Below are 25,380 nucleotides of genomic sequence, written 5' to 3' on the forward strand. Positions count from 1 at the left end.
TGATAGAATTGTTTATAATGAAAGAATGAGCTATACAAATAAAAATAAAGAGAAAGGATAAAAAGATGGTGTGAATTCACACATAAGTTGGAGGAAGATATTAAGAGGAGCAAGAAAATGTCATATGAATTAATGAAGAACAGAAGATATAACGAGGAACAATTTTCAAAAAATTTTTTTAAATAGAGACAAAAAGCTTGGGACTACTGAGAGAGAAATTAGAATGTAACATTATTTTTGAGATGTGTTACACAAAGATGAAAGCCAGAATGAAATTAACTGAAATGAATATAGATGCGAGAGATAATAGGGAAATAGGTATGGCCGAAGGTGAGATGGCATTAAGGAATTTCCCGTATTTCAGGAATGAAATGGCCGTGTGACATCTTTAGATAGAAAAAGGTGATCAATTATGATTTGACCAATATATAAAGGATGCTCAAGAAAGAAGTGTAGTATGACAAAGACAACCTCCACTGAAAAGACAGTCCTATCTTATTTCTCATAAGAAAGATCTCTCTTCACTTCTCATCTTTGATAATATCCAGATTTCTAAACAAGATCACACTTTTCTTCTCAGATTGAAATACCTCTAACCTTTCCTATAAAAACATATCACATCCAAAGCCTTTCTCCCACCCCCAAATTTGACCTTTTCCTCTCAACACATTACTTGAGAGGGTGTTTCTTTCACATCTCATATCATACTGCATAAAAATTCATCATACAGTTTTTGAGTTATTGTGATTTTCTCTTTGTTCCTTAATTGTATTTGTGTCTTCTGGAATAGCTTTCCTCACTTGTGTTCTGCATTAACTATATTATTGAACTATTTCAAGAAAAGCTGACTGATTATTTCTTTATTTAGTTGAATATTTTCAACTAATTACCCATATGTGCTATAGGATTTCATAATCTATAGCACATGAATTGCATGTTAATGAAATCACTATTTGCAATGTTAAACAAATCCAAGTTAATCAAGAGTAGTGTAATTTTTTAAAACTCAACTGTGGATAACAGATTAGTTCAATCCCTTGCTTATTACAAAAAATATTTTAATTTAATACAAATATGCCTCACAATAATGATGATACAAGCTAATTCCACAGCTGCAGTTATTTGCATAACACAATATATCTGTCGGAAAAATGCTTCATTTTAAAGGAGATGTTAAATGAGCAACAAACAAAGGTTGAACAACTTAGCAAATAATATAAATCCAATCATAAACAAAATTATCTTTTTTTTTTTTTTCATTTAGGCATATTCAGGATATTTTCTTATTTTTAGATCACTTGATACTTTAAGGAAAAAAAAAAAAAAATTCACTTACAATTTGCCATTTTATATGCACACTTCAGGTCCTTTTCTATATTGGCAACTACTTTTGTGAGAGCCTGGGATGAATTTGAAGCTGTATTTTGAGTTGTCACACAATCTTCAATTATAATAACTGATGAAGACGTATTTCTTTCAGCATTGGCAGCATTTGACAAAGATAAGTTCAACTCTTGATCTGCTGAAAATGCATCTTCTGTTTCCCCATAAATGACAACTTTTGAACATTTACTTTTATTATGAATATCATGTGAATTTTCATCAAGTTCATCAGAACTTTCAGAAAACTGTCGAATGCGTTTAAACTTTTTAGATTTTTGTGGCTTTCTGGCTGATTCATTCAAAGTGCTAATATCATCAGAATACTGAGATCTCTCTAAACTGTTCACGTCTGTTAAACCAAGCAATTCATTTTCTAGTCTCAATCCCAATGTGGGAATACCATGTCTTGAAGAAGAGAAATTTCTGTTCCTGCATATCTGTGGACTGGAAGAATTACCAAAATTAATTCTTTTACGACTTGTAAACTGTTTAATTACATTCTTCTCCTCCCTAGGACTGAAATCTTTTTTTACTATTGCCTGTTTCTTAAATGGAGATGCTTCTGTAAAAGAAGCATTTTTCTGATCAAGTCGTTCCAAAGGCACAATTAAACTTCTAGCAAAAAGCATGTCAGGATCAGAAGAATCACCATCTTCAGTGGAATGAATTATATCCACAATATTTGTGTCACACACAGAATGATCAGGTATGAAATCAGTTTTTCTGTATAAAAGGGGATCTGTTTCCTCTGAAGTATATCCATCTTCACCATCAGTTACTTTGTTCTCTAAATTATTTGCATATTTCTCATCTTCTGTATCACTTTCACATTCTGATAAATATCCATCAGTGGCACTAGTGTTACACAGAGGATGAATAGGTCCAATGACTGTACTAACATCTGGAATTTTGCATTTTAATTCAGTTAAAATGGATTTATCATTCTGACTATTTGAATTTTTCACATGAAAATGAGAAAAATTTTCTTTATTAACAAACCACTCAGATCTAAACTGCTCACAGTCATTTTGGATTTCTGGCTCTCTATGGGTGTTATCTGAGATATGTGTAACCTGTGTTTTCTGCAAAAGAAATTCATTTTTTTGAATATGTTCACAGCTCCCATAGTCAGTTTCGGCATTTATTTCCAAATAATCTTTATTAGAAAATACACTGCTTTGAATTGGTTTATACTTCTTAATTTGCACAAAATCACCAGTGTTCTCATCAGCAATTATATTAATTGAGTATTTCTTACTTTGTACAGTCTTATCATCAGCAATTGCTATTTGAAACTGACAGTCATTATCTTCAGCCCCTTTGACTTTGGCATCTGATTTCAGCACTGGAGAATTTAGATTGAAAGACTGATTTATATTATCAAGATGTATTGCATTCTGGGATTTCAACTTACAAGGAGAGTTTACTGAAACAGTTTCAGTACTCTTATGTGTTTCATTATCAACTGTTTGAATAATAGATATTGAATTGTTTTCACTTTTTGGGTGTTCTAAAACCATCTTTTGTTGAGCTGCAGTTTCATTTAATTCTTTTATAATTTCATTATGTTCATGTATCAAAATATTTTCAGACTTTTCGTTGAGGTGTAATGGTATTTCTCTTTCACAAATACTATGTACAGCATTTTTGCTTTGTTCTGTTTCATATGTTTGAACAGCAATCTCCTTTAAGGATGATTTTGAATCTAAGCACAAACAACTTTGGAGGGAATCAGTCAATGTTCCTTGATCAACAGTTTCCAATCTATGAGTGGTTATTAAATGTGGATCTGTTTTCAAAGCATCTGCTATGGACAAGTTCTTCATACCCCTTTGTACAGAAATCTGAACATTACAGTTACATGGACAAAGTAAATGAAAGGTTAATTTTGAAGACTTCTGAGCAATTGCACCTAAAAGTTTCTCAATAGGTAAAGTTAATCCCTCTATTACTTCACTTTCTTTAGAGAAACCACTCAAAGAATTATTTCTACATTCATTAACATTTCCATTAGTAGTATCAATAAAGCACTGAGTGGCATCATTTGAATGAGACTTTTCTGTTAAAATATCCTCATCTTGTTGTAACGAATGTATACATTTCACATTCTTTCCACTGTTTTCTTTTTGCATGCTTTTAAATGTCTGTTCTTGCACTTCCATTACTCCAGTGTTATTGTTTAAAATTCCATCATTTTTTATCACTAAACTGCTTCCATTTGCTGGTTGAGTAGTCGCAGCTTTATCCTCTAAAAGAATTTCAGATTGCAGACCTTCTGATTCCACCATAGTCATTTTTATTTCAATATTGGTGTTATCTTCTCTAGAGAGTAATGTTTCATCTTCATTAATGTGAATGTTATTTGACTGTGTAAAATTTGGATTAACTGTTACTGTCTGACTGGTGATATTTATTTTATCTAAAATTTCATTTTCACATATAGGTTTTGAGTTAGGTAATATGAGTGCTGTTTCCTTGCTGTCATAGTCTGCAGGTCTGAGTGCTTCGTTTATAGATAGACAATCCCTATTATTTATGTTCTTATTACATTCTGCCATTTCTAATAGCTTTTCTCCGTTTGCTAGTGTATCCAAATTCCACTCTTCAGATGATGGTTCCTGATGTACACCACTTTGCTTGTTTTTATTTGAAAGAGTGACACACATCTTATTCAGCATATCTAAAACATTATTCTCATGCTGATTACTAAGTGTTTCTAATTCTTGAGTTTCTACATCAAGGGCAAATGTTTTCCTGGTGGGTTTCTTAAAATATTTCTCAATATCTTTCAAGTTTAATTGTTCTGTGCAATCAGGAATAAGTATCTTCTCTTGATTTTCACATTCCAGTACAGCACATGTAACACTACTGTCAGCAACTACAATTTGTACACTATCTCCAAAAGAATCTACATTTTTTTCATGTTGTATAACAGACGACGAAAACCCTGGTGACTGGTATATACTTACAGATTTGTCAACATTTTTTTTCAAGGAATGTTTCATATTATTTCCAGAATCTTCCTTGATACTCTGCAATTTAAAACATGGTGTATTTACAGTAGATGATTTTGGATTGGTTTCTGCTTTACTGGAATAAGTTATATCTTGACATATATTTACATTACATTCTGATTTAACAGGATTATTTAAATAATCTACTTCATCTGTGCTTATATGAATTTCATTTTGCTTTATAAGCAAAGGCGGCATCTGATTTTCTGCATAGTCAATATCATTATTCCCATTCTTAATAACATCATCAACTGTGTTATAACTTTTTAAAGTAGGTTTATCTTCCATATGAACTATACAAGGTTCTTTGAATGGGATAACAGTACTATCTTCTAAGGAGTGAGATTGTCTCTCTTGCAATTTGTTTTGTGATATATAATTTTCTCTGTCTGATGATACTGACATCCTATCTGTTTCATAATGGTCTTGAAATGGCCCTGTTTCACTTCCCTGTAATTTTAAATGAATTAACTGTTTTGCATGAAAATCCTCAATCATCTGTTCGGTATGAGACCAGTCAGAGGTAACAGCCAAGTCAAAATCCTTACCATCATTTTTACAATTGTTTTCATTTACTTTGGAAATTAAATTTTTTGGTGAATGGTTCAAATTAATGCTGGTGCTATTTTGCATTTTTTGGGCATTTTCAGTCTCTGTATCTTCATTCATAGCAACTGAAAGTAGAGTATTATTCTCATTTAGTGATGTATTTTCAATAATAGTATCAATTTTCAACCCATCAAGAAACTTTGTACATTCACTTTTTACATTTCTAGTAGGTGAATAATCGAACAATGCATTTTTATGCATTGTTAATTCAAAATTTTCTGCTTGGATGATTTCATGAGCTAGTTTTTCAAGTTGTTCTTGTGTAGCAGAGCAATTTTTATTTTCATAGAAGTCCTTTGATCTTTTTCTAAATTTTCTTTTACTACTATTAGTTCTTTTATTATGTGTGCGACTGGAAAGTAAGGCTTTTTCATAGTTACCAACAGAATTTTTATTGACTGATTTTCTTTTCTTCATCTCAAGTATATTTTCATCAAGTGCTGGAGTTATGAACAAAAAATCATCAAAATCTTCAGTTTCTTCTTCAAATGCTTTCACCATTTTAGCATCTGGTTGTGCAATTAATGTGTTTACATTCTCGTGACCTTCAGTACGTGAAATATTTATAGGTTCTATATTTTCATTTAAAGACTTATCAGAGAGTATTCTTTTTAAATTTACACTCTGATCAACCACCTTAGCAATTGTGGTATCCTTGCCAGGAGATTTTATCAAAATTCTACTGGCCTTTTTTTTCAACTTACAGATATTGCTTATTTTCTTTATCCATGTATTTTCACATAATTTGTGTTTTCTTCTTTTATAGCACCTTGTTTTCCTTTTTACCTTGGTTTTACTTGGAGTTTTCTGGCTAGCTATAAACCTGTAAGGATCTTTTTCAGAGTTTATTTCATTAGAATCAGAAATCACATGAGGTGCAGAATCTCTTCCTTTGAATAATCTTTCTTCTGATATTTGGTTGGTATCAATTGTATTTTCTGTAGATAAAGGCTGTGCCAGGATTGTTTTAGAATTACATTCTTTAGTAATGCATTCATACTTTAAGTTGCAACTGTTACTGACTTCTTTAATACTATTTTCTTTTTGATCAAAAATGCATTCCCCAAAATGATCCGAAAGATTTATATCTTCCAGTTTTACAATATTTTTCTTAAGCAAATCCACGCTATCTGGGAAGCTAGCTCCATAATCAGAATTTTTTGATTTAATCTTGCTTTCATCACTATTAATATTTGTCCTTGAATAATCTTTTTTATTTGTGCATTTTAAAATGGAAAGTGCAACACGTGGATGCACAACCATATTTGTGTTTACATCCTGTTGGATGTCAATACTTAATTTACTGGTGCCACATTCACCTGAATCTATTTCACTTAAAATTTTATCTACCTGAACTTTATTTATATCTAAACTGCTATCCTGAATTTTTATTTCAGGTGAAATTTCAGATTTCACTTGAAGATGACGATGAACTAGATCTGATTTATGTGACAAACTTGTTGAAGGTGGTAAAATGTTGGATTTTATTCCAAAATGATGGCTATCATTAATTTCTTTAATTCCATAAGAGGCTGTCTTTAATGAGATGGCTGAACTTTTTCCTTTAAAATTCTTTCCATTATTTGTATTATCTTTTTGTATATTTCTTGGAATACAGGATGAGTTTAATCTGGTATTATAATGTAATAAAACATTTTTTTCTACTCTGCTTTCATGTTGCAGTATATGGGAGTTGCTGGTACCACCTCTGTGTTTATCACTTTTAAGTTTCAGAACAGGAACTAAACTAAAAAATAAAATAAAATAAAATTAATATCTATTAACAGATAACAAATTATTATTAATATTAAGAGAGACCTCCAGGGATTCATCGAGGGAGACCACATAATACATGCATTGGCTATCATACTTATTCTTGAATTCATTCATACTGCTTGCACACACAACATCCAATGGCAATTCATTCCAATTACACACCACTCTAAGAGAGAAAAATCTAGCCCTCACTCCCTTCTTAGCAGCATTCTCTCAGCTTTCAAAGATGCCCTCTTGTCCTTTCCCCATCCTCCATAAAATGAAAAATTCCATCAACTGAAATCCTGTATGATCTTTCAGAAGTTTGTGAGTCTCAATCATATCACACCTCTTTTTCCTGTTTGCTAGTGTCTGCAGTCCACAAATTCTCAATCTGCCTTCATGATCTGTATTCCACTATCCTGATATCATTTTTAAACTGCCCTTTGCATTCTCTACTGTATCAGAATCACAACAGAAACCAGAGCTATGCATAATAGTCCAATTAAAGTCTTATCAAGGCCTTATACAGAGGCAACATGTCTTGCCTATCTTTACATGTGAACATTGGTTTCAGCATTGCAATTATCTTTTGAGTTATATTTGCAATCTTTTGCTATGTAGCCCCTGAACTTAAACTCCTTATCTACTAACATTCAGAGATACTTAGCCTGATTAGTTTCTTCTAGCATAATCCCACCAATATAATATACTATACTAATGACATAGGAGATCTAATCACTCCAAAGTACATTACTTGACATTTACTGACAGCCATTTTCTCATGCCTACAATTCCAGCCTATTCAAATCATTCTGCAAGTACTGCATATATCAGTAGCATTCCTGATTACCCTACCTATCTTCGCATCATCAACAAATAGTTGTTATATGTCACCTGTTAAATCCTTGCCAATATCATTAATGTACAGATTGAATAACAGTGGAACAAGCACCGAGCCTTGTGGTACACCACTGGTTACCTTAAATCTTGCAAACTCACATCCCCATATACCGCTATTTGATATCTGTCAGTCAGACATCCTCTTATCCGTGCTAATATTTTATAATCCAAACCCATATTCTCCAATTTATGCAACAGTCTACCATGCTGAATTCTGTCAAAAGCCTTAGCAAAATCCAAAAGTATCATGGTGTATCCATTCCCCCTTGTCTAGTTCAATGGTAACATTATTATAGAATGTGAGCAAGTTGCTAAAACATGATCTTTCCTTAGTAAATCCATGCTGTTCATTGCAAAGTAGAGATCTGTCAACCATTTCTGAATGCAAGTCCTAAGCAATTTTTCCAAAATCTTCACCACCACTCTTGAGATACCAATTGGTCGATAGTTGGATACATAAGTCTTTGCACCACCCTTGTCCAATAGAATTACCATGAATTCTTTCCATTCCTGCAGTATATTCCATGTTCTGAGACTCATTATATAGCCTGGTCAACAAACAGCCAGTTCAGTTGAATGCTGTTTTAGCACCTGTGCTGATATCTCATTAGTTCCTATTGCTGAATTCTTATTCAGTGTGCAACAGCTCTAATACCTCTTCCTCGTATACTAGTTTCTTCATCCAGTGAAGAGGTGTTGCATACACCAGGTTGATAGCGTTTAACAAAATAGGCACATTCATTAGTTGAACAACCTCTTCTGCATCTAGAGAGTTATTCTTTCTTTTACTTGCAGCATATCGACAGAATCTTGTGGGTGGGTTGTCTTTAGCTTGCAGAGCCAGTTTCTTTTCATAATCAGACGTAGCTTTCCATACAATAGTTGTGACTCTTCTAGCTCCTGCTGCTTATAATTTTTGTAACAGACGTCATCATAATGCACATGGTATTCCCTCCACAACATTCTTTTCCTATGAATATCTTGCTTAATAAGATTACACATCCATCTGACTCCTTACCCTATTTATTCTCTGAACTCTCAGGATACATTCTGATATTGCATCATTTAAGTATTTTTTAAACGCTTCCCATGCACTGTCGATATTTGTCCCATCCAGCAACCCATCTCATTCCAATGAACCCAGTATACTCTTCAGTTGGACATAATTGCCTGCTTTGTAGTTGAGCATGCATGAACCTTTTCTGAATGAAACATTCATAAAACTTAGTCACCAACCAAAGATAGAATAGTTACATCTTTAACTGAAGCGCCCTCTGACACTATAATCAAATCTAACACTCTTTTACCTCAAGTTCCTTCTGTTTCATGCTGCTTGAGAAGTTGTCTCGCAACAGCTCTTTAAACTCATTTTCATTCTTCCCATGAGATTTTACTGCTACTCAATCAATATTTGGATAATTAAAGTCTCCCATTATGATTACTCTTTTCGTGCCCATCTATTCCATTTGGTGATGCATTTCTTCATTACCACCAACCAATGCACCAGATCTGTAACAACACCACACTATGTAATTGATCTTGTTAGATTCTGCCTCATGCCAGATGGCTTCAAACTCACTGCGACATGAAATACTGTTATTACAGTCATAGGTCTCAAAACTAACTATATTCAAGCCATCTGATATCGTTAGCAGCACCCCCCCCTCCTCTTCTATCCTGTCTATCCTTCCTAAAAACACTGTGTCCTTTACACTCAATGCCAGTTAGTATGTCTGATTCTGATAGCCAGGTCTCACTAATGCCTACAGTATGGTCCCAATATATTAAACAAGGCAATAAACACTACTCCTTTGTTTCTGATACTCCTAGCATTCGTGTACAGACATAATGATCTACCAAATTGCTCTTTTGTATACCTTTGTCTTCAGTCCACATGACAGAGTTGGAAAACTTGCAGATCTCTATTCTTATCTAGTACCTTATACATGTAGACATCTTTGCACACATTTGATTGGTTTGAACCGGACAAAGTCAAAATTGTTCTCTCCTCATAATCATTTTTATGATAATGCCCATTAGCACAATTATATAACATTGTCACTCTTACACTCATATTCTCACCATTCCTCCCATTATAATTTAGTTTCCCTGATTCTCTGTGTTAGGTCTCATACCAGTTATTAGTTTTTTTAAGACTACTGATACCAAACACATTCAGGTGTAAGCTGTCCCTCTTATACAAATCCAATCTTCCCTGAAACTCACTCCACACATCCAAAAACTCTCATTCATTAACTATTCCTTCTATATAGCCTATGAATTTAATCGTTTGCCACCGTAGCCCTTCTTCTTAATTCATTTTTATCATATCGAAGTAACACACTTATTTTCACTTTCTCAGTCTTCACTCTCGCCTCTTTCAACAACCCTTTCATATCCTCTCTCATAGCAAACTAATTTCTAGTAAAGTCATTAGTACCTACTACAATTATGATCTTGTTTACTTTTCTTTTCTGTTTTTGAATTGCTTGCATTATATTTTTAATTTTTGCTCTGGGAAAACTTGAAGTTATAATGTGCTCATCAACAGCATGTTTTATGATAGAGTCACCATGCCAAATAACATCCTTCTTTTTACAAACAATGTTACTTACTGACTTACCCGATTCCATGCTTCATTGTTTCTTATTTTGCTGCTTAATTTTCTTATTCCTCCTTATGTTCGTTTAGACACCTCTCAACTTTCTGTAATTCCCGTGCCATCTCTCTGATAATTTACTTTAACTTTGCAATTTTGGGGATTAATTCACTCCCCCTCCTCCACCTCAATATCTTCAATAATCTTCTTACTGTGGCAAACCTTTTCGTTCACGACTTACAGTAAAGTCAAGAATGAGAAATTATATTCTTGGTCCATAACTTCTTGGCATATTTAATTTATATTATAACCAAGTGAAAAACTTTCAAAATCTATCTCTAATCCAGAGTATTTTAGTAATAAGGTGCGACACCTTTTGACTAGTTATATATGGAAATATGACTTCTGCATTACTTCAACTTTGGTATCACTACTGGGTCTGGCTCCACTAAAGAGACTTCAATAAGTCTAAACCAGTCTGGGTAGTGGACCTTCCCATATATCACTACTGGGTCTGGCTCCACTAATGAGACTTCAATAAAAGTCGAAACCAGTCTGGGTAGTGGACCTTCCCATAATGCATAGCATTATACATGTCGGTTAGGATATGTGTGTTGCACTGCGAGATACTAAGGCAACTGATGTTGAGTCATTAGCCTCTATGTATAAGTAGCCCACACGTGAAGTGACTTCATGTGCAAACTTTGTTTACACTTGAATAAAAGATAAAACCAAGAATAAAATTTCTCGTCATCTTTAATTTATAGTATAACCAAGAGAAAAACATTCAATATCCTTTAAGACCTATTGTAGATTCTATTGGCAGTTTTAACATACAAACTTCAAAACACCTACTGAAAGTTCTTTCTCAATTTAGTAAAAATTCTCTATCATTTGTTAAAAACTCAGATTTTATGAACAAGTTTCTAGACATATATAACTACCAACAGATCTTTTGATGAGTTTCATTCTTGACAAATCTCTTTTACAGATAACTTAAGAGTTATTATACAATGAGTTCCCTCCAGATATATTAGAATTATTTGATTTCACTATAAACATGGGATACTTTACCTGCCAAAATGAATTTTACAACAAATTGAAAGTACTACAATGAGTCTGCCTATCTCTCCTACGTTAACTACTACTGTGTGAAACATTGTTCTAAACGTTCAGTGTAGTAGTTATCATAAAACTGCCACCAATCCCAAACCTTCCCATACGGCTTTGACTTGTTGACAACATTTTCCCAGGCTGGAACTCTTCTCTATCTGAGCTACATATTTTCCTTCAGAAAATTAATTCAGCCCATTTGAGGACAGAATTTACTCTTGAATTAGAAGACACTAATTAGCTTCAATTCCTGGATGTTCTCATCCAAACATAACCTAAAAGTTTCAGCATACAAGTAAACACATACAGGGAGATACAACGATATCTTCCATCATCATCATCACCCATCTCAGAATTTGGATATCACCACCTTTATGCATAATACACACTCCTAATGCTCCACTGCTTCTCCTCTGAAATCAAAACTGTCTTTTATTAGAGCCACTTTCATCTTTAATGGCTACAAACTCAACATTATCACCGAAGTAATTCATTTTAGTCATCATTCTATTCCTTATTTAAAAGATGTGTCTGAGAAGCTCACCAGATGATGCCAGATTAACTTTCAAGTTTCCTTCCACCAGATTTGCAAACTAAATTCATTCTTGTACTGTTCTAAGAATAAACATTCTCCACTTTTTCTTATATATGACTTACAGAATTCCTTGCTCATATAGTCTCTTTTATTATGGGCAGACAGGGAAAATCTGTTCCCAATAAAGAATATCAGGATTACATCAACTCCATGATTCTGATGAGTCAAGCCATATCTACTTGAAACAGGATTCAAATATAGAGGATTGATTTTTATTAGAAAGATTGTATAAAGAAAGCTATGAAGATTAAGTGGATTAATGTACAGTGGTGCCTCACAATTTGACACTAATCCGTCGGCAAACTAATGTCGAATTGTGGGACAATATTTCCTATATAAGTCTATGGATAATAGATTAATTCGGAACCCCATCCCACTCTCCCTAACGGGGGAGTGGGAGAGAAATACACCACATTATTTACTTTATGTATTTTACTATTGTATAACACACTAAATTACATAAAGAAGACTCCCAACATCTAAGGAATTACATAATTCCTTAGATGTGGAAGGGAGTCTTCTTTATCCTGTTATACCTCTTCTCATCTCCTCTTTGCTTGAACAGGGATGAGCAACTGATCAAGGGTGGACTCTCTCTCTCTTTTTCAAGATGGTTTTGAAGTGATGCACGATGATGTTGTTGAACAGGTCTGTCATTCTACTCACATCAGCAGTGCTGGGATACCATTCCAAACAAACAGACTGCACCTTCTCCCAGTGGAATAAAACTTCTTAATTGGCAGTTGTTGGCATTGGCCCTTTTTCCTTGCAATCCAATTCTTCAGGTGAAATTCCTCTTTCTTTCTTCTTTGTTTGCTGAGCGCTCCGAGTTCTTCCATGGTCAGTTTGTCATCGTGATCCTCCACAAGCTCTTCTACATCAGCCTCATTGACCTCGTCTATGTTGAGATTCTCTGCCATCGAAATGATCTCTCGCATGGATGCAGCTGCTTCTGATTCTCCAGCTGCTTGGTCTGCACTACTGTCACCCTAAAAAAAATTAGGAATGAGTTTCTTCCACAATGCGAAAAGGGTTCTCTGTGTCACTCCATCCCAGGCAGTTTTAATAAACAAAATGGCATGGAGAATGTTGAACTCTGTCTTCCAGAAGTCCTTTAGTGTCTTGTCAGAAGAGTGAGTCACATTGAAAAACCGTGAGAACAAAGCCTTGGTGTAAAGTTTTTTAAAACACACAATCACTTCTTAATCCATGGGTTGGATCGGTGATGTCGTGTTTGCAGGCAAGAAATGGACGTTGATGAAGTCAAAGTCAATTTCAAGAATGTTCTCTAAGTCTTGAGGGTAGGCACCAGCATTGTTAGGGATCAGCAGTGCTTTCAAAGGCAAATTGTTGTCAGTGAGGAACTTCTTTACGCTTGGGGCAAACACCTCAAAAATTCAATCTTTGAAAACTTACTGGTCTACCCAGGCTTTTGCACTGGATTTTCACATCACTGGCAGTTTGGACTTAATGATTTTCTTCCCAAAGCACCGAGAATTTTCTGAGTGGCAGATCAGAAGTGGCTTTACTTTAAAGTCTCTGCTTGCATTTGCTGCTAATAACAAGGTAAGCCTATCTTTCATAAGCTTATGTCCTGGGAGCTTCACTTCTTCTTGCATGATGTAAGTTCGATTTGGCAAGCGCTTCCAAAATAACCCAGTTTCATTCCCATTAAAAATTTGTTGTAGCAGGTAGCCTTCCTTCCTGATTAAATCTTCAAATTTTTTCACAAACTTCTGCAGCCTCTTTATCTGCACTAGCAGCTTCCCACCTGTCTGAGAACACTATGGATGCTTGTTCTACCTTGGAATCTGTGAAACCAGCCTCAACTTGCTTTGAATTCCTCAGTTTGATCTGAGATACAACCTAGAATTTTCTTCTGCAATTCTTCAAAAATTAACCTAGCCTTCTCACAGATCATTGCCTGAGTTATTGGATCTCCCTTGATCTGTCTTTCTCTAATTCAGGTGATAAGCTGCTTTTCCATCCCTTCATTGATTGGAGATCGATTCTTGTCAGAAATCTTCATTGCACCAGCAGACACCGTAGCACCCATAATCTTCTCTCTCTCTCTCTCTCTCTCTGTTGCCAAAAAGTTGCCACAGTTGACCTAGGAACACCATACTCTTGAGCTACATCTGTAATTGTTCTACCTTTCTGCACTTTATCTACAATTTCTTTCTTCTTCTTCTCCTCTATGCTAAACCAAGTGTGCTTCTTTCCTGAATTATTTCTCTGTTCACTTCTCTTTGGACCCATTCTTAAATTTCACTCAACAAAATAATAACTGCAATGCACAAAATTTTATTTTCTGAAAAATGCAGAATTGAAAATTAGCACAAATAACACAAGCAAACACCAACGCAGCCCAACAAGAAATTATAAATAACATCGCACAATTCCATGCACGTGCATGCCCACGAAATTCAACTGTTGAATTGTGAGGCACCACTGTAATTAAGTGACTTAGAAAACTGAAAGATCTGATATTTGAATCCTGACAAATAAAAGATCTATTTGTAAGAAAATTGTTGATAGGAAGCTAGTAATAATGTGAACTTTATCATGTAGTACGCTCATGGTATCCCAAATAATATCAGCAATTTGATGATATAGATCTATATATATATTCAAATAAATACCCAAAAATTGATGTCAGCCTGACTGGTCAAGTGGATAACATACCTGCTCTCCACCCATTAGCTTGTAGGCTTGAATCCCATCATGAGCATGGATGCTTGTAAAAGTCTGCTCTGGACAAGCTTGTATAGCTACTCGAGTTTAATATGACTTTTTTCTTTAATTGGAAAAAAATTATAATTACAGTAATTTACCTTTTATCCAACCACATTTGGAAGGCAATTTGCTGCTCTGATAATTATTATTACATGACACTTTCAGGGAGTCCAATCGAGGGAGGTACATGCAATTGAAGTACAATTACCTGGCTCTACCAGAAGTGGGTTGATATGCAAAGTTCAGTTAATTGAAGAGATGTTTTGAAGGTCAGACAAATGTTGATCTTATCACTCTTCCCCCTTATATGTTAAGCTTGATGACCTGTCACAGATCTGACTTGGCTGAAATCAAATTAATTAGATGACAATTTAAATTAGTGAAACTTTAATCTGCTAAGCAGATAAATTGCCAGTCAATATATGTAATGTTGCTGAAATTATTGAGACAAAACCTGAGTATTTGCAAATGTTGATATACCACATTTACTATTAGTTGTGATTAAGATGCTGTTCATCTGGATAGATCAGAAATGGTTGATAACAGACAGACATTTTGACTTATTTTCACATTAACATGGCAGTCAGTTTCTAAAGAGAAATTAAGACATTTTGTTCTTACCCTTCAACTAGGTTTTTTAGTAGCTCTTCCATTATTCTCTACTATTTCATCAAACTCATATTGTCATGGCTTTTACATTACGATATGGTATATCATTATGTTAATTCTCAATCAAACCATTTTTCTGCAGAACTGCTACAGCATATGCAAGACAATATGAAAACAACAACAAAATAATGTTCAGGATATTATGTAGCACTACAAGAAAAATTTACATCATTACTATCAACCAACAATTTTACTCCAGATTAATCTGTTATCTGTCAGGACTTCAATATTGTCAAATCTTATATTTCGATCTTACTATATCAATCCATCTCAATCTTGGTCTTCCACTGGGTCTTCTTTCCGGTATCCTGGCCAAAACAACTGTTTTGTTGTCAGGATACCAGACACCTTTCTTTTCCCATTCTGCTTAAGTGACTGTACCACCTTTGATTATCTCCTCACACACACACATTGCTGAATGCTAACAAAATCAAACTCCTTCCTAATATCCTCATTTTTAATGATTCTGCCATTGATGCTATCTTGTTCACTTACCTAACATATCTCAAAACTCTCATAATCTGTGGTCTCCAGTCTTTGATCAAGTGCTTTATTTCTAACCCAGCTCTCAAATCCATAACAAAATTGGTCATGTTTCTCTGTTATTCCATATAAAAATTTTCAACTAGCTCCCCCACCATACCAGCTTTGTTTATTGTTGTATATTTCTACATTTAATTTGCCATTTTTATTAAAAATTATGCCTTAATAGGTGAATTATTTACTTGTTCTGCAGGTTCTCCATTCAGGATGCAGCATATGTTTTCAGCATTCCTATTTTCAGAGGCTTTTTTTTATTACTGGCTTTCATACTAAATTTGTTACAACAGTTATCCAGTTTAGTTATAATATCCAGCAGACTTGTACAGGATTTAAAGTAATGAGCTGAGATTAACATCTCCAATTTCGATATCAGGCCTAATGTCACTTTCATAAAGTGATCCATATAACAGTGGAGATAGTGTGCAACCTTTTCATATACTTGATTTTACATCAGACCATTCTTGTATCTGTTCAATTCAAATTGCTGCCTTAAAGATTAACTACATATCCTTGTGGTTTCTCAACAGTTTGGCTTAAAGTGAAAATATGCTTCTAACCATCTCTGTTTGGCCTGAGTTAAACTTATTCTTCTCCAAATTTCCTTTCCATATTTTTCTTAGCCTCTTCTTAAGTAAGCTTGAATGAATTTTACCTGGAACACTCAAGTAACAAAATGCCTGTATAATAGTTCTCACATTGTTTTATTTCCTTTTTTTTTTTTTTTTTTTTTTTTTTTTACAGTTGGGTAGTATGGGAGCTCTACTCCAATCACCAGGTATTCAACCTTCTCACAACGAGTTCAGGATAATGCAATGCAGCAACTATAAAACTTTTACAACTCCATATTTGAGCATTTAAAAAAATATTCAAATATAAAGATGCCAGAAATGCTTGAAGTTTGACAGATTTTTCTAACTTAAGTAGAAAAATCTACTTGAGGTACCTGACAAAAGTATGTGTACTTATGGAAAGCACCAAGCATAAAGTAGTTCTAAAGAATGCCAGTTGAAATTTGTTAAGGAATAATATATCATGTTTTGATTCTTGTTCAGAAGTGATGTACCGGGTGATTATAAAATAACGTCGTGTTCAGAGCCCTCTAGCGAGTAATGTATTGGACAAAACACGCCAATATTCGGTAGACATACACAGTGGAACATGGGGATTCGATTTAACGAAAAAAAAAAAAAAAAGTACCAAAAGTCGCCAACCAGGTAAATTTTGGCACTGCCAAATTAATTTTAGTAGTTGTGACTAATGAATGACTAAATGGCAAATGAGACAGCACACATCAATTTCATGACGTTTATTGTTAATTACAAATCAGGTTCAATATGATCACTATTCTGATGTTCCAAGAACTGCATAAGGTGCACGACATTTACCACAGTGGCTTGCAGCATATTGGAATTGATTTGTCTCACGTGTAACGTTATTCGATCTTTCAAAGTTGGAATATTGGGTACATGTCCTTGATACACAATGCTTTTAAGAAATCCCCACAGCCAAAAGTCACAAGGATTGAGATCAGGCGATCTCGGTGGCCATGGCGTGGGAAATGCACGACTAACTAATGATTCTTCTCTCAGAGAAATGTTGTCGCAAAACGCGCTGTACCTGAAGTCCGATGTGGGGTGGTGCACCATCCTGCATGAAGATGGTCGAATCGAGACATCCTCTTTGCTGCAGTTGTGGAACCACAAAGTTCTGTAGCACATTGGCATACCTGTTAGCATTGACGGTCACTGGTCACTGGTCCATTTTGGCAATTTTCCTCGTGGACTGATGATAAAAGATGCTGTAAATCAGCACCACACTGTGACTTTGGGCGAGTAGACAGGCATCTGCAGACACACGTGCGGATTAGTTGCAGCCCAAATGCGACAGTTGTGTGTGTTAATATCGCCATTCAAATAAAAGCGCTTTGTCACTCCATAAAATCTGCCACGGCCATGCATCATCCACTTCCATGCGCACTAAGAATCTCAAAGATAAGTCGATTCGTGTGGTCGCAAATCTTGAACACGACTGATTTTATAGGGATAAAACTTCAACATCTGATGTAGGATTTTCCACACCGTTGTGTATGTGATATCCATTTGTCGGGATATTGCTCGTGCACTGCTGGTACCCTGCACATTTGTCATCTCCTGTTCCACAATAGCAGTTCCAACTTGTTGGTGATTGATTGGTTTGCGTCCCCTGCCTACCTGCACTGCTAGAGTTCCAGTAGTTTCAAATCGCCGAATCAGTTTTCGTAAGTTTGTTATGCTAATCGGTCCTTTTTGTAAATTTTTCATGCGCCGAAAATCACGAAGACAAGCACTGGCATTGTTATTCCGCTGATAATAGAGTTTGACTAACAAAGCGTGCTCACATAAGGTAAGAGGCATCGAAAAGCAGTTCATCTACGAATAATAAGAAATCTCGTAGGCTTTCCTTTTATTGCATGATCGCTCACAAGAAACGCGATAATGCAAATTAATGCATTTTACTCAGTAAACAGCTCCAAAATTTCCCCTGTTGGCGACTTTTGGTACTTTTTTTTTGTTAAATCGAATCCCCATGTTCCACTGTGTACGTCTACCAAATATTGGTGTGTTTCGTCCAATACATTATTCGCTAGAGGGCTCTGAACACTTGACGTTATTTTATAATCACCAGGCACATCAGTCATTGAGATTTGTATGGCTTCTCTAAATGTTGATAAAGTGAATGAGGAAGGTTTTTTTATTATTTATTTTATTTTTATTTTGTTTCCTGCAATTATTTGCTGCATTTTTATATTTTTTGTGATATTTTTGTTGATTTCTACTAGAGATTATTTTTTTTATAACTGTAGTAAAATTATCATCATCATCATCATCATCATCATCATCATCATCAAATTCCTGCCATGTACCCTCAAGGGGTGTACAGGATAGGACAGTACTACATGAAAAAATTACATCATTACTAACTTCCTATCTACAATTTTCCTCCAAATCAGTCTGTTACTTGTCAAGACTCCAACATTATCAGATCTTATATTTCTATCGTCTAAGGCACTTTGTACCGTATCAATCCACCTATATCTTGGTCTTCCTCTGGGTCGTTTTCCTGCCAACCTGGCAGAGAACACTTGTTTTGCTAATCTTTCCTCTCCCATTCTATTTAAGTGACCATACCATCTGAGATTAGCTCTGCTAACGCATTCTTGGATGCTGACAATGTCAAGTTCTTTCCTAATATCCTCATTTTTAATATGATATTGCCATTGATGCCATCTGTTCACGCCTCTAATCTTTCTCAGGACTCTCATATCTGCGGTCTCTAGTCTTTGGTCAAGTGTTTTACTTCTGACCCAGCTCTCAGATCCATTAGTTAAAATTGATTTGAACACAGTCTTGTATACAGCTAATTTAGTGTTCCGACTAATTTCTCTCTTATTCCATATGAATTTATTCAATTGACTTCCCACGATACCAGCTTTGCTGATTCTGTTGTCTATTTCTATATTTAGTTTACCATCTTCAGTAAAAATTGTGCCTAAGTAGCTGAAATGTTTTACTTGTTCCACAGGTTCTCCATTCACAGCACAGTTGACATTTTCAATGTTTCTGCCTATTTTCATTGTCTTTGTCTTTTTATTGCTGACCTTCATGCCATATCTATTACAACAGCTATTCAATTTAGTCAGAGAATCTTGCAGACTTGTAGCGGATTTATTTAGAAGTATAACATCATCCGCATAAAGCAAAGAGCTGACATTAACATCTCCAATTTTGATATCAGGTTTAATACCACTTTCCTTCATAATGTGATCCATATAGATAATGAATAATAGAGGGGATAATGTACATCCTTGTCTCACACCAGATTTAACATTAAACCATCTTCCTGTACTTCCTTCAATTCTAACTGCTGACTCACAACTCAAATAAAGACTAAGTATTGCTTGATATAATGCCCCATTGACACCATATAACTGCAGCGTATTGAATAGCTTCTCTCTTGGCACCTTGTCATATGCCTTTTCCAAATCGACAAAACTTAAATACAGATCTTTGTTATATTCCCATGCTTTCTCGACTATTTGTCGTAAAGTGAAGATCTGATCCTGACAGCCTCTACTTGGCCTGAATCCAGCTTGTTCTTCACCAAGCTTTTCTTCCACAATTCTTCTCAACCGTTTCTCAAGTATACTTGCATAGATCTTGCCAGGAACACTCAGTAGGGAAATACCTCTGTAATTCTCACATTCAGTTTTATTTCCCTTTTTATATATGGGTACTATGAGAGCTCTACTCCAATCATCGGGAATTCGTCCCTCTGTCCAGGCTTTCTGAACTATGCAGTGCAGCCACTGTAAGACTCTTATACCACCATACTTCAACATTTCTGGTCGAATATCATCTACTCCTGCTGCCTTTCCACATTTCAAGCCTTTGATGGCTTTTTCTACTTCAAGTATGGATATGTATTCCTGACTGCAGGCCTGGTCAGTGTTTTTTATCACTGTGCTGTCATCACTGCTTGTTTCATTTAGCAGTTTTTCAAAGTAATTACTCCATACTTCAAGGATATCTTTTTCTCCTGTTTTCATTTCACCTTTATCATCTCTAATTCCTTTTACAGCACTCTTTCCTCCATTCCTAAGTTTCTTCAACAACCTCCAGAATATTTTGCCACCTTCTTGATATTTATTTTCTATATTCTTGCCAAAGTCCTCCCATGACTTTTGTTTAACTAGTTTTACACACTGTTTAGCTTTCTTACATTTGTCTCTGTATTCTGTAAGAGTAAAAGCTGACTTATTTGCCAGGAACTTTTGATATGCTTTCTTCTTTTCCTTCACTGCCTCTTTAACTTCCTGTTTCCACCAGGGAGTTCTGATTTTTTTATCCTTGCACACAACCTCACCACATGCCTCTCTGGCAGAATCAATCAATGTTTCCTTCAGAGTTTGCCACTGAATCTCCAAGGTTTGATTCCTGTTCTCAAACTCTTTCATTTTCTTTTCAATAATATTTCTGTATTTTAGTCTACAGTTCACATCTGAGAGCTGCTCAACTTTTATTCGCTTTAAAACTTTCTTACATGTTATTCTTTTCAATATGAAATTCAATTTTATCCTGCTCAAGACTAAATAGTGATCACTTCCAATTTCAAATCCTCTATACACTCTGGTGTCCTGCACCAGGGAGAAAACATCACTATCAACAATAACATAGTCAATGAGACTTTTCTTATTCCTAGCCTCTTCTCTCCATCATTTATTTAATTATTTTTCACTTTTTTATTTTTATTCTATTTATTTTTAATATCAAACTCATATAAGCAAAGTTGCAAAGACTTGTTAATGTGTTTCTCGAAGATTGGGGGGGGGGGTGGATATTCTTTGGGAAAAATAGTATGGAGGAAGATTGTTCGAAAGGACAGAGGTATGTGTAATGATGGAAGAGAGTGAGAAATCAGTTCAGTGAATTTAAAGATGAACCATGTATGGATATTGATCAGCAGTTGCCTGAGTTCATATACTGGTTAGAGGAATGGTGGTGGCCAATTCAGTGCAGCAGTTCCATGAAATACCTACAGAAATGGAATAATGCAGAAACATTGATTATGGAAATGCAAATGGGGAAGCAAGCAAGAGAGGGAGGTGGGGTTATCTATTAAATGAATAGTAATCTCTCTTTTTTCTAGATACAATCAAATGTGATGGAGGTTTTGTCGTACCACTCCGAATATGAGAACAATATTCTAAGGTTGGATGGATTTGTGATTTATGAAGTATTAGAGTTGACAGAAGAGGAGTGCTGATGAGACTACCGATGTCATGTGTTTATGCAACGATAGGCTAGATGTGAAACTCAAGCCATGAAGAGAAAACTTATGTTGATTAGTGAGTACAATGTTATGGAAAGTGAAGAACAATGAGGCATGGTCTCTTTTCTGGAAAATAACACCATGTTTAGGTAGCATTAAAATTTGCTACATTATCTTCACCCATTTTGAGAATAACAAGAAGATTGGTGTTCATAGAAAATTCCAAAGATTGAATCACCTGACCACTTCAAGGTTTCATAAATGAAGAATGAAGGTGTAGAAAATTCCAAAGACTGAGTCACATGACCACTTCATCATCATCAAATTCTGCCATGTATAAGGGGTGTACAGGATAGTACTACATGAAAAAAAATTACATCATTACTAACTTCCTATCTACAATTTTCCTCCAAATCAGTCTGTGACTTGTCAAGACTCCAACATTATCGGATCTTATATTTCTATCGTCTAAGGCACTTTGTACCATATCAATACACCTATATCTTGGTCTTCCTCTGGGTCGTTTTGCTACCAACCTGGCAGAGAACACTTATTTTGCTAATCTTTCTTCGCCCATTCTGTTTAAGTGACCATACCACCTGAGATTAGCTCTGCTAACACATTCCTAGATGCTGACAATGTCAAGTTCTTTCCTAATATTCTCATTTTTAATATGATATTGCCATTGATACCATCTGTTCATGCCTATAATCTTTCTCAGGACTCTCATATCTGCGATCTCTAGTCTTTGGTCAAGTGTTTTACTTCTGACCCAGCTTTCAGATCCACAAGTTAAAACTGGTTTGAACACTGTCTTGTATACAGCTAATTTAGTGTTCTGTCTAATTTCTCTCTTATTCCATATGAATTTATTCAATTGACTTCCTACCATACCAGCTTTGCTGATTCTGTTGTCTATTTCTATATTTAATTTACCATCTTCAGTAAAAATCGTGCCTAAGTAACTGAAATGAGATTTTTTACATGTTCCACAGGTTCTCCATTCACAACACAGTTGACATTTTCAATGATTCTGCCTATTTTCATTGTCTTTGTCTTTTTATTGCTAACCTTCATACCATATCAATTACAACAGCTATTCAATTTAGTCAGAGAATCTTGCAGACTTGTAGCAGATTTATTAGAAGTATAACATCATCTGCATAAAGCAAAGAGCTGACATTAACATCTCCAATTTTGATATCATGTTTAATACCACTTTCCTTCATAATGTGATCCATATAGATAATGAATAACAGAGAGGATAATGTACATCCTTGTCTCACAATAGATTTAACATTAAACCATCTTTCTGTACTTCCTTCAATTCTAACTGCTGACTTACAACTCAAATAAAGACTATAAGTATTACTTGATATAATGCCCCATTGACACCATATAAGTGCAGCGTATTGAATAGCTTCTATCTTGGCACCTTGTCATATGCCTTTTCCAAATCGACAAAACTTAAATACAGATCTTTGTTATATTCCCATGCTTTCTCGACTATTTGTTGTAAAGTGAAGATCTGATCCTGACAGCCTCTATTTGGCCTGAATCCAGCTTGTTCTTCACCAAGCTTTTCTTCCACAATTCTCAACCGTTTCTCAAGTATACTTGCATAGATCTTGCCAGGAACACTCAGTAAGGAAATACCTCTGTAATTCTCACATTCAGTTTTATTTCCCTTTTTATATATGGGTACTATGAGAGCTCTGTTCCGATCATCGGGAATTCATCCCTCTGTCCAGGCTTTCTGAACTATGCAGTGCAGTCACTGTAAGACTCTTATACCACCATACTTCAGCATTTCTGGTCGAATATCATTTACTCCTGCTGCCTTTCCACATTTCAAGCCTTTGATGGCTTTTACTACTTCAGGAATACATATCCATACTCAAGTATGGATATGTATTCCTGACTGCATGCCTGGGCAGTGTTTTTTACCACTGTGCTGTCATCACTGCTTGTTTCGTTGAACAGTTTTTCAAAGTAATTACTCAATACTTCAAGGATATCTCTTTCTCCTGTTTTCATGTCATCTCTAACTCCTTTTACAGCACTCTTTCCTCCATTCCTAAGCTTCTTCAACACCCTCCAGAATATTTTGCCACCTGCTTGATATTTATTTTCTATATTCTTGCCAAAGTCCTCCCATGAGTTTTGTTCAGCTAGTTTTACACTAGCTAAACAAAACTCATGGGAGTAATGCTAAACAGTGTGTAAAAACTCATTTTTACACACAGTTTAGCATTCTTGCATTTGTCTCTATATTCTCTAAGAGTACAAGCTGACTTATTTGACAGGAACTTTTGATATGCTTTCTTCTTTTCCTTCACTGCCTCTTTAACTTCCTGTGTCCACCAGGAAGTTCTGATTTTTTTATCCTTGCAGACAACCTCACCACATGCCTCTCTGGCAGAATCAATCAATGTTTTCTTCAAAGTTTGCCACTGATTCTCCAAGGTTTGATTCCTGTTCTCAAATTTCTTCATTTTTTCTTCAATAATCTTTGTGTATTTTAGTGTACAGTTCACATCTGAGAGCTGCTCAACTTTTATTCGCTTTAAAACTTTCTTACATGTTATTCTTTTCAATATGAAATTCAATTTTATCCTGGTCAAGACTAAATAGTGATCACTTCCAAATTCAAATCCTTTGTAGACTCTGGTGTCCTGCGTCAGGGAGAAAACATCACTATCAACAATAACATAGTCAATGAGATTTTTCTTATTCCAAGCCTCTTCTCTCCATGTGAATTTGTGCACATTTTTTTGTTGGAACATGGTGTTAGTAATAACTAGTCCATGTCCTGAGCAGAAATCCAACAGGTATTTGCCATTATTATTAGCTTTGCTCTTTTCTCCAAATTTTCACAAAATATTTTTGTATGTCTGACAATCATTTCCTACTCTATTATTTAGATCCCCAAAAAGGACCAACTTTTCCTTTTTCATTGTGTCAGTTACTTTCTCTATAGCCTCAAAAAATTCCTCCACTTCTACCTTAGTAGAACCTTCTGTGCGACCATAGGCATAAATAACTCTCATTGTCCAGTTCTCCATTCTGATATTGGCCCACATCACTGTACTTGAGACAGCCTGCCACTCAAGAAGATCATCATCAAATTCCTGCCATGTACCCTCAAGGGGGTACAGGATATGATAGTACTACATGAAAAATTTACGTCATTACTAAATTCCTATCTACAATTTTCCTCTCAATCAGCCTGTTACTTATCAGAACTCCAACATTATCAGATCTTATATTTCTATCATCTAAGGCACTTTGTACTGTATCAATCCACCTATATCTTAGTCTTCCTCTGAGTAGTTTTCCTGCCAACCTGGCAGAGTACACTTGTATGACTAATCTTTCCTCAAACACTGTTTAAGTGACCATAACACCTGAAATTAGCTCTGCTAACGCATTCCTGGATGCTGACAATGTCAAGTTCTTTCCTAATATCCTCATTTTTAATATGATACTGCTATTGATGCCATCTGTTCACGCCTCTAATCTTTCTCAGGACTCTCATATCTGCGGTTTCTAGTCTTTGGTCAAGTGTTTTACTTTTGACCCAGCTTCAGATCCATTAGTTAAAACTGGTTTGAACACTGTCTTGTATACAGCTAATTTAGTGTTCCGACTAA

At 35.1% G+C, this 25,380-nt stretch overlaps 1 protein-coding gene across 1 annotated transcript in view; it reads right to left on the minus strand.

Moving 5' to 3' along the window:
* Positions 1 to 25,380, minus strand: part of LOC150100523 (uncharacterized) — a 194,435-nt gene that overhangs the window by 68,062 nt on the left and 100,993 nt on the right. Inside the window, exon 9 of the mRNA XM_090402683.1 lies at positions 1,337 to 6,753. Within this exon, the coding sequence (XP_090258809.1) occupies positions 1,337 to 6,753 (5,417 nt within the window). The remainder of the gene's footprint in view (positions 1 to 1,336; positions 6,754 to 25,380) is intronic.

The sequence above is a fragment of the Typopeltis vanoorti genome, chromosome 13 (assembly GCF_054136105.1).
Source record: "Typopeltis vanoorti isolate ZY-2024b chromosome 13, IOZ_Tvanoo_1.0, whole genome shotgun sequence".
Taxonomy (NCBI): domain Eukaryota; kingdom Metazoa; phylum Arthropoda; class Arachnida; order Uropygi; family Thelyphonidae; genus Typopeltis; species Typopeltis vanoorti.